Source organism: Nanorana parkeri, unplaced genomic scaffold (genome assembly GCF_000935625.1).
Source record: "Nanorana parkeri isolate BGI_ZX_2015 unplaced genomic scaffold, ASM93562v1 scaffold1737, whole genome shotgun sequence".
NCBI lineage: Eukaryota > Metazoa > Chordata > Amphibia > Anura > Dicroglossidae > Nanorana > Nanorana parkeri.
The window spans coordinates 174,845-187,294 of NW_017308005.1; the positions used below are offsets into that span (position 1 = coordinate 174,845).

Sequence of the window (12,450 nt, forward strand, 5' to 3'; positions counted from 1 at the left end):
AGGCTGGCTGGGGTCAGGAGATGGCCAGGAGGGAGAGCTGGCTGGGGTCGGGAGACGGCCAGGAGGGAGAGAGGAGCGACAGCCAGGGAGAGAGCGCGGCAGGTGTTTATTTTTGTCGGTAGATCTCATTGCGCTCATCATTTGAAAAGTAGACCTGAACACAGACAATTTGGGGCTCCCCCACTGTAAGACGTTCTCTGAGCTGGGAAGCAGACACGGCAAAGACTTTGACATCAGGTGACCTCTGGCAACTTAAGCATCAGGCTCACTATAGTCAGTAAAGCTACAAAGGGGTGATATACAAATATTTCCGAGGATTCATTGTGGCAGAGCCGTGTCGCTTTAAAGCCCAACTCCAAAACATTGTTGTTCTTGCAGGAATTCCATTCTTCTCACTCGTATAGTCCCTGATTTGACGCGTTTCTAGTCCGCTGTTCCCTCCTCTGCCATGAAGAGAATAATGAGACGGAGATGATGAAGAGGGGAATAAAATCTGATATTATGTCATGAATCTATTACCAGGCGCCTGCATGACTCCAACGCTCTCTACGCGGCTTTATCCTTGAATGCTGAATAGCCGCGCTTCACCTTTTCTTCACTTCCCTTCACAGACCTCACACCCCGGCTTATACACAGAATGTCATTGGCAAAACTTTTATAGCGCTGATGTTCCTCGCTGCTTTACAAAGATCATCCGTGTCTTCCCGGCTCCAGAGCTCCTCCACTTCACCTTATCATCAGTCACATTGTTGTTATAATTATATTCTGTAGCATGTTCTTCTGAGCGATGAGATACATTATACATACAGTATATACAGAGTATTACATCGAACATTAACCCTTCGTGTCCTCCCTTCATTGCTGTGTTATATCCCCGCCGCAGTCACAATTCTTCTATTGTTAATGATAATGTAATACGAAGTCATTTCTATACCTCCAGCGTACTGCGCTGAGACCCGCAATGTTTTATTAATGTTCTTTTTTTCTGTACAGAGGAGCTCACACTCTAATGTCCCCCCCCCCCATCCTCCCGCTAGATCACTACACATCAGTCTCTGTACAGAGGAGCTTACACTCTAATGTCCCCTCCCCCCCAGTCACATCAGTCTCTGTACAGAGGAGCTTACACTCTAATGCCCCCTCCCCCACAGTCACATCAGTCTCTGTACAGAGGAGCTTACACTCTAATGTCCACCCACAGTCGCACACTATTATTATACATTTATATAGCTCTGGCATATACCATAGTGTTGTACAGAGAGCCAGTTACATCAACCTCTGTACCAGAGGAGCTTACATTCTTAACATCCTCACCCCAGTCACACACTATAATATTGATTATCAAAAACCATTTTCCGTAGTATGGTCCTTAATGTTTTTATTCTTTCATATCTGTCCGTGTTTTCAGTCCTGGTGGCGGCTTGTTTGGCATTGACAGCATGCCGGATCTTCGCAAGAAGAAGCCGATCCCGTTGGTCAGTGATTTGGTGAGTCCAGTGTATTTTTCTCCATACGTTTAACATGTAATCCTTCATTTCTTTATATCTTTAAAATAAAGATTGAGCACTTCTTCCACCTTCCATTGTTGGTGATTGGGAAAGTTGAGCTAGGAGACATGTAAAGCCGTCCGCACAGAACTTCCATCCGCCATGTATGTATAAATAAAGATTATAGGAGCTGTGGGGAGGAGAAGCCACGGCCCTGGTAAGGTAGCTCTGGGCTGTTAATATGGTTTATCTTTTTTCCCTGACCTATTGTGTCTCTGACTGATACAGAAGAGGTGTTCCCAACTCTTCCTTCATGTCTCGGCTCCTGTAGACACCTCAGATGGCTTGGAATATTTTTTTTTAAATGCTACCCCTTTACCTCAAATCTCAGTTTTTCTGGGGTATTGGGTCAGAGACTCTGTCTTACCGGGGCCACTCTTACCGGGGCCACTACCTTTCTCTACTGATATCTTATCCTAAAATGTCTGCTGGGGCAAAATCGGTTGCATTCATTACAGTGAAAGTGGTCTCTCTGCTGAGGTCTGACGCTCCTGTCATGTCATCAATAGAGCTCGCCAATCAACAGGAAGCAAGAGTTTTGCTTATTGGAGCTTTGAATTGGCAGGGGCGTGTCAGACCATTGCTGAGGGACCACGGTTTGTAGGGATGCACCGATGCCGGTATTTCTGTGTCGAGTACGAGTACCGATATTTTGTTTCGGTACTTGCCGATACCGAGTACCGGAAGTCCCATTCAGGAAGCCAGGCGGCGTGTAATGACTCGCCACCTGGTTTCTTCATTAGCTGGGCAGCGTGTCAAGACTCGCCACCCGGCTTCCCGATTAGCAGGGAAGCCGTCCCAATGCTTCTCCTCACTAGGTGCAGAGAAAGCATGGAGCCTGCTTTGTGGCCAATCAGGAAGCCGGGCACTGTGTAATGACGTAGCACCCGGCTTCCTGATTGGCCGTGAAGCCGGCTCCATGTTCCCTCGTCATGAGGTGATGAAGGAGCATGAAGCCGGCTTCCCGACAAATCAGTCATTACTCGGCGCCTGGCTTCCTGATTGGCTAGCTTCCAACAAATCAGGAAGCCGGGCAGTGCGTCATTACACGCTGCTCGGCTTCCTGATTGGCCCGGGATGCCGTGCTCTCGCGTCACAAGTTCCCAGCCAATCAAGAAGCCGGGCAGCGTGTAATGACCTGCAGCACAGGCTTCCTGATACCGGAAGTATGGGGCTAGGCATCGGAGCATTTGGGCGAGTATGAGTACTCGCCCAAATACTCAGCAACGATACTAGTATCGGTGCATCCCTACTGAAAGCCAGGGTGCTTCTCTGCAGCATGCTGACGGGACAGGCTTTGGTAAGCAGAGCTATTTGTATAAGGAGTTTAGTATACAGAATACAAACATACAGCTGCTCCATGAATGTTGTTCACCAGATGAGGACTAGGAACCTTCTGGCTAATACATTTGTTGAGAGGTCAACCAACCCTCTTCCGAATTGTAATATTCGGTAAACCAGTCTTTTTGGTGGTAAAAAGCAAACCCCATAGCCAGTTTTTTCTTAGGTTTTGGACCATTTTAGGTTTTTATTGTGTCCTTACTGGGGAGATTCATCTCCACTTCCTGAGTGATGACTGAAATTGATGAAAAAATCTCTCAATGCAAACAGAACTTCTAACTCTTCTCCGATCTTTCAAAAAAACCCGTAAGTTTGGGTTGAAGTTTTGGGAATTTTACTGAATTATATGTGAAACTCTCTTGGTAAGCCTCTTACAGGTAATGTGTGGACCATTTTTTTTTTTAAATTATCTTTTTATCATTTAAAATCCCTTGAGATATTTTTGGTAACCAACCTCCTGAGCTGTTTCTTGTTGAATTAACCTATTGCAATTCTTTTATATGCCGACCCTCCTATTAACAGGCAATGGTAAGTGGCTGCACCCCACCTGTAGCAGCAACAATCAGATTCCATGATTTAGTAGTTTACTTCTCGGCTCCTCCCCTCCAAAAAAAAAATGTTTTTTTTTTTTTACCCTATTCTACATCACTGATTTAATGGACTGTAAAGTGTTTACTGCTTTTTTGCATCCTTCCGATTAGAGAGCTCATGTTGGTTTGGTGATGAGTCTGGTATAGCACAGATCAACTTGAGAAAGCAACCTGGTCAGTTCTGAGTGGGGTTGAAAGGATGAACGTCCTGTTGAGAGATACAGATCAGTTGTTGGCTGTCTGATCCTGCTGGTGGTATTTGTTCTTCACGAGGTTGCTTTAGTTCTAACCTGCTGGCCTTAGTTCCACCTTCTGCCTCAGCCAAGGAATGCACACTTCGTATATAGCATTTGTGCAGATGGTGGAATGTTGAAGAGTTGGATATCACAACGATGTTCTGAGGTGTTGAAGGACACTTGAGCCTCTCATACCCAACTCCCCTACAGCTTTGTTTCCTAGCTCTGCAATGCTACAGATGTGCACAGGTCTAGTATAGGCCTTAAAGGTGCCTTAATACTAAAACCTTCACCATTGTAATTCCCAAGTAAAGTGTCCACATCCACCTCCCCCTACTTCATGGAATTGCAGAACGTGTGCAGTTTTCAGGAGTGGTCCTCCATGATGAAATCAGTAGGGAAGGTGGACAGTTTGTGAATACTTTCCTCAGTGCCACCAATCTACATGTTCATCCCTTTCTAAATTTTTTGTCCGAGACTTTTGAGGTTTGTCAGCCTGCTTTTCAATCCACTACCACTTCATGTTGTTCCCAAAAAGTGTTAACTGATTAAGATGTTTGAGGATGGAGGTCCAGAACTGGAAGTTTAGTTGTGTCAGGGCAAGACTGGAAGCCCAACTCTCTCACCTAGCCCATTCTGCAAATGCTGTTTCCTGCCTTGCCTGAAGCTGTTGTATTCCGGTTTTGGTTCAGGGTATGAACAGGTCCTGCAGAAGCATGATCACAAGTCTCTATGGGGAAATGAGTAACTCACTGTTGGGCCTCGTTGTTGAATGCATCGGGTTGATTAAAAACACTGTATGGCTGCGTTCGGTGCCAAAATTGTTGGTAATCCAACATTTTGTGTGCAGATGCTTCTGAAAGCTTAATCATGGAGAGACATGTAGGTCACACAAGAAGTATTTACTGGTATTTGACTCGGGTCAGGACCAAAGTCGATCATGATCAGTTGCTTGCCTGAATTGTTCCCTTTCAAGCACATTTTGGTAACCACCTGCAGTTAGCCATCCTTGAACCCAGATAGGTGTGGGCAGCTTTTTATGTTGGCTGGTAACATTGCAGTATCTTCTATAGGTTCATTAGACTCAGTGATGGGGTACTGAATGTGGATGACTCCCACATTCAGTCACAATGTTTCCCTTTTTTTTTTTAGTAGCACCCGCTTGCCTCACCTGCACATGTATACCAGGGTGTCCGCCGATGTATTTCTACCAACACTCGTAGGGTAATGACCCTTCACCGGCCATCCCTGGTCATATATGACAATTTAAGTTTGCCCTTATGTAGCATTCTGCATAGTTATCTACCTTGGCAGTTTTTGTTGGAAATATTATTTTGGCCTTCTATATATATTAATTTATTGATTTAGCCTCACCATATACAAACCCAACGCTAAGGATTCCCCACGTGATCTGCAGGAGATGACATTTGACCATTGCCAGGCGTTTAGTCAACCCAACACTGAGATTTCAGTTTTATACGCTGGTTTTTGAATGCCCCCTTCCGGCTCCTTGTATTCCTTCGGGACTCCACCAGCTCTGCCATCATAATCCTTTTACAATAAATCCGTTATTCATTATTTCATTTTCAGGAGCGCACACTTATTAACGTAGCGGGAAATTAATACGGGAAATGATTATAATAAGTTGTAATAGATTTGTTCCCTCAAGTTCTCTCGGTTTTGAATAATTCATTAATCACGGTCTCCAAAGGTCAAGGAAAGCTCAATAAATAATTAAAAAGGAAAACTCGGCGGCGGTTCCTAGAGCGTCACCCTTGATTAAATGGATCAAAGATCCCAACCAGAATTATAAAGAACATATCACTCTAGAGCTGGAGGTGAGATACATTCCAGAAGGCCCATAACAGGCCAGCAAGGTCTACGGCAAGCATAATTGGAACGACATCTTTACAGGTTGTCCCAGCTACTGAACCAGCAAAGCAAGATGGGGGATTCCATTTAGAATTGTCACATTCTGGGACAATGACTCCTTAGCAATAAAAGCAAAACGGGAACAGGGGAACCATTCAGAATGGCAATGCAGATGGGTAGAGGTTTGAAGTCATCAAGAGGTCCAGGAAGTTTGTGATGTTTCCTTCCATGATTACGCCCTAAGTTATCATGGAATAACCCTTTAATTCTCCAATTCCAGTGGAGCTTCCATTTTTAATATTAAGATAAGTCTCCCTAAGTGCACTCTAGTGATATCCTTCATGATGCGTTTTAAAGTGTACCTGTCATGTCCACCAGGGTGAAAGCCCTGACATTGCTATGGAAGTAGACACCTTGCAGTTCCTATGCTTGTCTTCAGATCAGTTCCTTGTGCCCTGGGGAGGATCCTGGGTTCTAGGTCCAGACTGCACACAGCCTAAATTTTTAGCTTAAAATCAGCCCTGCCCCTTCTGATACTAAACCCCGCAACCTGTCAGTTGCCAAATATTAAATGCTTTTCTGGCCACTAAGACTCTGATACATGGCACAAGCAGCATGCTTTGGTGAGGTTGACCAATTTATGATCGGTTATGGTGCCTATTTTTTGTTTTAGCCGTCCTCTGCAGATCACAATCTGAGATTCCCTTTGCTTTTTATTTGCCGTTATCATTTAGCTGTGGCTGTTTTTTGCCTTTTGAAGTATCTAGCTAGGAAGCCTTTTAATAACGTATGGGAAAGTAATTGTATCAACTTTGTATTCTCTTCGCAGTCCCTGGTCCAGTCCCGCAAGGTCGGCATCACCTCCTCGATGGCCACTCGCACTTCCCTCAAGGACGAAGACCTGGTGAGCTCCATTTCCAGAGCACATTATCTTCTCTGTGTATACATGTTGCACATACTGTACATAATGTCGTATACTGTATAACCTTGGTACTCAACCTGGTGGGTCGTGACCCAAGTGTGGGTCGCGTCCCCATTTTCAGTGGGTCGCCGCATGCCTTCCACTTTCCTAGGTGAGAGGCTCCTCGGCCTTCCCATGGCGCAGCAATATCAGTTCTCGCGCTGAGCAGCCATTCAGGATATGCTGCCTGGCGCCGAGTGTCAGCTTGAGGTAGGGTGGGCTGGAGCTATGGTTACGAGGGAGCTCCATCCATACTTGCATTGCTTACAGCTCCCTCACGTGCCCTGTAGAGTGACATCACATTCTGGCTTCCGGCACCTCTACAGGCTGCGCAAGGGAGTTCTACAAGCAATGTATGGATGGAGCTCCGTCACCGCACAGCAGCCCAGCACTGGACCCCATCCACTCTCATAAGGTAGGGAGACTGGGTGGATCCTAAAAAGAAAAAAAAAATTAAAGAATTCTTTGGCGTGTGTGTGAGCGATTGTGTCTGTGGTTGTGTGTCAGTCAGTATTTTTTAGGGGCCGTTCACACTAGTACAGTGTGTTAATCGAACAGTCCTGTGCAATCATCGTACTGTACCACGCCAGCGCACTTACTACGCGTTCTGGTGGGGAAGGTGTGCTACGTTGCCATAAATTTGAATGGCACCCCAAACGCACCTCCCGCCCACAGATAAAACCCCCGCACCAGAACGCACGGTACCGCAATGCCGTGCGTTCCAGTGCAGTGCGACTTGGGTCGCCACTTAATGTCCAAGGACAAATGAGGTTGCACAGGTTGGGAACCGCTGCTGTATAATATTCTATTACATGTTGTTGGATAGTTATATCTCCAGTCAGGGAGCAATCAGTTTTTTGCTTTTTTAATAGATAGATTAAAACTGAACTCCATAAGAGGCACACATGAATGTATCTCGGCATTCATTAATATAGCATTAGCTTTTTACAAGCAGTGCAAGTACCTTAATCTGACCTCTTGTAGTCCCTGTACAGTAGAGCTTAGATTGGGAGAGGTACAAGCAGCCAGTCCGATGTACTGCAGTGCAAGGAGCATGCTGATAGAAGGAGAAAGCAAAGCAGCAGAGATGAGCTTGTGGGTCTACTGCATCTCCTTTCACTGTCCATGTCCTGCTGTGTGGCAGAGCTGAGTAAGTCTCAGGACTGAATGGACACATGTACAGGTTAAACCGCTCACCTATATGTATTTAGTGGTTTGCCACTCTTTCACTGGCTCAGTGTTTACGGAGCAGACCTGTACTGAACAGAGGAATCCCTTACCTGAAACCAGCCAATGTTCGTATGAATTATAGCTGGACAATTATAGCTGCGGTCAGTCCTATGTTATGTAATGTATTGTTATAACACCCCTCCATGGGGTTTTTCATGTGTTTCAGAAGTCACATGTGTACAGGAAAACCCTGCAAGCCTTAATCTACCCCATTTCCTGCACGACGCCCCACAACTTCGAGATCTGGACCGCCACCACCCCCACCTATTGCTATGAGTGCGAGGGTCTGCTGTGGGGGATTGCGCGGCAGGGGATGCGCTGCAGCGAGTGCGGGGTCAAATGTCACGAGAAGTGCCAAGACTTGCTGAATGCCGACTGCCTGCAGAGTAAGTTGTTTTGGGGAAAAAATTACAATCATTTTTAAACTATGCTTTACCGGTAATCCTCCTGAATGTGAATTCCTATCGTCCCCTGCACACCATCTCTTCAAGTACCGATAGAGAAGATTGAGATCAAGAGTGCGCATAAATATAATCTGAGGTCTCTCTGAGGTTTATATACAGACACCTGGGGGGGGTCTGTGAGGTAATTAGGCACACAGAGTTCAGGTATGATTCAGGAAGTTATAATATAGAATTTGCAACCTCTCATATCTGCATCTGAAGCCGTGTCCTGTTTCATGCACTGTACATAGCAAACACTGATCAGGCATTTTACAGTAGGTAAAGTTTAAGCCCAACGTCAGACATCTTTCTTAATTTTAATATAATTTAAAATTATTAGAAATAGATTTTTATTGATATCTATATTGTCCCTGGAGAGATTTCCCCTCACTTCCTGTTCTGGCGGTAGCTGTTAAATATACAGAAAGACCAAATAGGGGGGGGGGGGGAAAGTCTGACAGAAGTCTTCTACACTACGGATAACAGTACTTAGTTCAAGCGAGAGATATAAAGTAACATTGTTCAGACATCAGATCGAGAGGTACAAAGTAACAGTGTTTATTTTTCAATTTCCTCTGTTTCATCAACCTGCAGCTCGCAGAGTTGAGCGTTGATCTGTACATGTATCTCTCTATCTCCCTCTGATCAATGTTTATAAACAGTGTTACATTGTATCTCTCTATCTCCCTCTGATCAATGTTTATAAACAATGTTACTTTGTATCTCTCTATCTCCCTCTGATCAATGTTTATAAACAATGTTACTTTGTATCTCTCTATCTCCCTCTGATCAATGTTTATAAACAATGTTACTTTGTATCTCTCTATCTCCCTCTGATCAATGTTTATACACAATGTTACTTTGTATCTCTCTATGCCCCTCTGATCAATGTTTATAAACAATGTTACTTTGTATCTCTCTATCTCCCTCTGATCAATGTTTATACACAATGTTACTTTGTATCTCTCTATCCCCCTCTGATCAATGTTTATAAACAATGTTACTTTGTATCTCTCTCTCCCTCTGATCAATGTTTATAAACAATGTGCCAGACTGTCCATTTTTTTGACAGCAGCTTCTACAGCTTCTCTATTTACGCAGAAACTCCCGGCTGTCATTCTAACAGTTGGAAATTTCCGGTGAAGCTTAGGGGCAGCCGAGGGCAGTAGGACAGGACGTACTGCACATCCATTGTACTTCAATTGTGTTTTTTTGGAGCCTGTATAGTACGCCGTGTGTCCTGGTTAGAAATAAATGGTACTTTTTAAATGAAATTATTTCCAGCTCAGAACATGGTGTCACACACTTTAGGGTAAGGCACTGGCCACATGAATAGAGAAAAAAATAAGACATTGCAGCAGACAGCATCTGTTATAACTGATTGGAATGTTCTTTCCTGGAGGCCGTGCTTTAAGGGTCAGACTCTCATTTTGCCACGCGGACCCTTAGGCTGCAGACAGTGGCCCACCAGTGTACCAGGAGATACTTCGCCACTGTTGCCGGCTCTCTTGAGAGCACATAATGGCTGCTTCTTACATACTGATGATAATTGCATCATCATTGCAACTTATAGAGCAGCTTCTGTCTGTCAGCCCTTCTCCCTATTAGAAGATTTAGAGCAGAGAAATCTGAAAAGCACAGAGAACAGATTTATTTAATTATACTTTAAATTAAATTTTATATCTGGTTGTTCTTGGCGACCGGTCCTCTTTCCCTCCAGCATCCTTTGCTCCAGTTAGAGATACGTATGCTGCATGGCTGACCTCTCCATCTGAAATACTCATTCCCTGGCTGTCATGCTGATCCAACCTGACATTCCTGACCTGTGTGCTTGTTCTGGTCACAAAGTATGGAAGCCATAGGCAGCCAGGCATCAAGAATTCTCAGGAGGAGGAGATCAGCAAAGCCATCCTTGGTAGGTGTACTTTCACATGTATGCTTCTCCTGGTGACAACAGAATGCTTGTCTTGCCCCCCGGGGTCTCAAGGGTTGTCGCACATAACATTGCTGAGGCTCGTCAGATGTCCTCCTGGTGCCATTCCACATCCACACGTGCAGTATAAGTCACAGCTTTGACTCCAGGCTGTGCTTGTCTCTCAAACTGTGTCTTATGAAGGCTTTTGCACATCAAATCATCACCTGGAAGGATTGCCGGCTCAGTGTCTTCCAGGCGCTGTCTGCCACCTACCAGCCGCTGGTTATGTCTGGGCGTACAGAGTATCATTTCCTCTGTGCTCTGCCTCCACCCTCAGAGCTAATCACAGCTCTCTTCTCCTCGGGCCAACTATGTGTACACATAACATCATCCGCCAAACTCAATTTATTTAAAGCTTAACCCCGGGATCTGCAAACATTGTCCTCATACAAGAGTCATGTGTATCATTCCTGAATCTTGGTGAGCTTTGTGTATTTCTTCCAGATCTAGACAGTAATCCTGTGTGAGACTTGAAGCTTCCTGTAATAAAGTCACTGCTGCTCTGTCTCCTTGTGCAGGGTGACTGGTCTTGTCTCCGCCCCCTCCTGTAATAAAGACCGCTCACTGCTGCTCTCTCTCTCTCCTTGTGCAGGGTGACTGGTCTTGTCTCCGCCCCCTCCTGTAATAAAGACCGCTCACTGCTGCTCTCTCTCTCTCCTTGTGCAGGGTGACTGGTCTTGTCTCCGCCCCCTCCTGTAATAAAGACCGCTCACTGCTGCTCTCTCTCTCTCCTTGTGCAGGGTGACTGGTCTTGTCTCCGCCCCCTCCTGTAATAATGACCGATCACTGCTTCTTGCTCTCCTTGAGCAGGGTGACTGGTCTTCTCTTCGCCCCTTCTTGTAGTGGGTGGGGCCTGCTGGGTCCTTTCCACACCTCTGCTCAGCTATGTACAGCCCAGTGAGGATATCATTACTACTTTGCAAGGAAATATCTGGGTTTGGTGCACACAAAATAGATTTATATAATTTGTAGGGATGCACCGATACCGGTTTTTCGGTATTGAGTACGGGTACTGATATTTATCTTTCGGTACACGCCAATACCGAGTACTGATACCGGTACTTCCGCTAGCATGGAGCCGGATTCCCGGGCAATCATGAAGCCGGGCGGCAGGTAAGCGGAAGCTTGGGCGTCATTGGACCTTCCAACGGGACAGTGATCCCAAGCATACCTCAGATTCCACCAAGGCTTGGTTGCAGAAGTCCTGGAAGATTCTACAGTGGTCGTTCTTACTTGCAACGCTCTTAAAGTGATAAAACATGGGGGATGTGCATGGATTGCAGAGATGTATTGATTGATTGTTTGTTTTTTTCCCTACAATTTAAAGGAACAGCAACACGCCAAAAACCTAACAGCATTCAAAGCATCTATAGACCTTCCAGTGTATGGTTTCACCAAATCCAACTATGGCAATATAACATCCCCTGATGACTCCTATAACAGGAGACCAGACCCCCATCTATAATCATGACCTTATCTACCCATTATACACAGAGGGAGGGATTTATCAAAACTGGAGAAGCTGTGCATGGCAACCAATCAGCTTCTCTCTTCAGTTTGTTCAGTTAAGCTTTGAAAATGGAAGAGAGAAGCTGATTGGTTGCCATGCACATCTGCTCCAGATTGCCATGCACTGTCTGCACCAGTTTTGATAAATTCCCCCCAGTGCAGTTTGGTTTTCTGGTCAGCACCCCTTCCCCTGGTGTCCCCCGTCCATTGGTTGCAGTGGACATGCAGAGGCCCCATGACTGTGGGCATCCCACCAGCTGACATGACCAGAGCCCATGTGACATGACCTGTGCTTTCTGTCTTGACTGCAGGAGCGGCAGAGAAGAGCTCAAAGCATGGGGCGGAGGACCGCACGCAGAACATCATCATGGCCATGAAGGATCGCATGAAGATCCGGGAGAGGAACAAGCCAGAGATATTCGACCTGATCCGGGACGTGTTCACCGTCACCAAAGTGATCCACGCCCAGCAGATGAAGACTGTGAAGCAGAGCGTGCTGGACGGCACCTCAAAGTGGTCAGCCAAGATCACCATCACCGGTGAGTTTACTACTGGGCGGAGCTTATCGGTAAAGGTCAATCTCCGCCCAAAAGCTGTGCAGGTGTTGGTCAATAGAGATTGGAAGGATGAGAACCTCTGCTGCATGCTTATTGCTACTAGAAGGATCTGAGATTGAAGTGCCACACAAGTGCCACGATACAAATTTATTCCAGAATATGATCGGGTAGAAGATTATAACAGAACAA

The 12,450-nt window shown here is 45.6% G+C and overlaps 1 protein-coding gene across 1 annotated transcript in view; it reads left to right on the top strand.

The window, feature by feature from the left end:
- Window positions 1–12,450, top strand: part of LOC108799480 (protein unc-13 homolog B-like) — a gene marked incomplete at its 5' end in the record, with an annotated part of 285,160 nt that overhangs the window by 165,473 nt on the left and 107,237 nt on the right. The window contains 4 exons of the mRNA XM_018571343.1: window positions 1,409–1,487; window positions 6,416–6,490; window positions 7,944–8,163; window positions 12,016–12,243. Coding sequence (XP_018426845.1) covers window positions 1,409–1,487; window positions 6,416–6,490; window positions 7,944–8,163; window positions 12,016–12,243 — 602 coding nt within the window. The remainder of the gene's footprint in view (window positions 1–1,408; window positions 1,488–6,415; window positions 6,491–7,943; window positions 8,164–12,015; window positions 12,244–12,450) is intronic.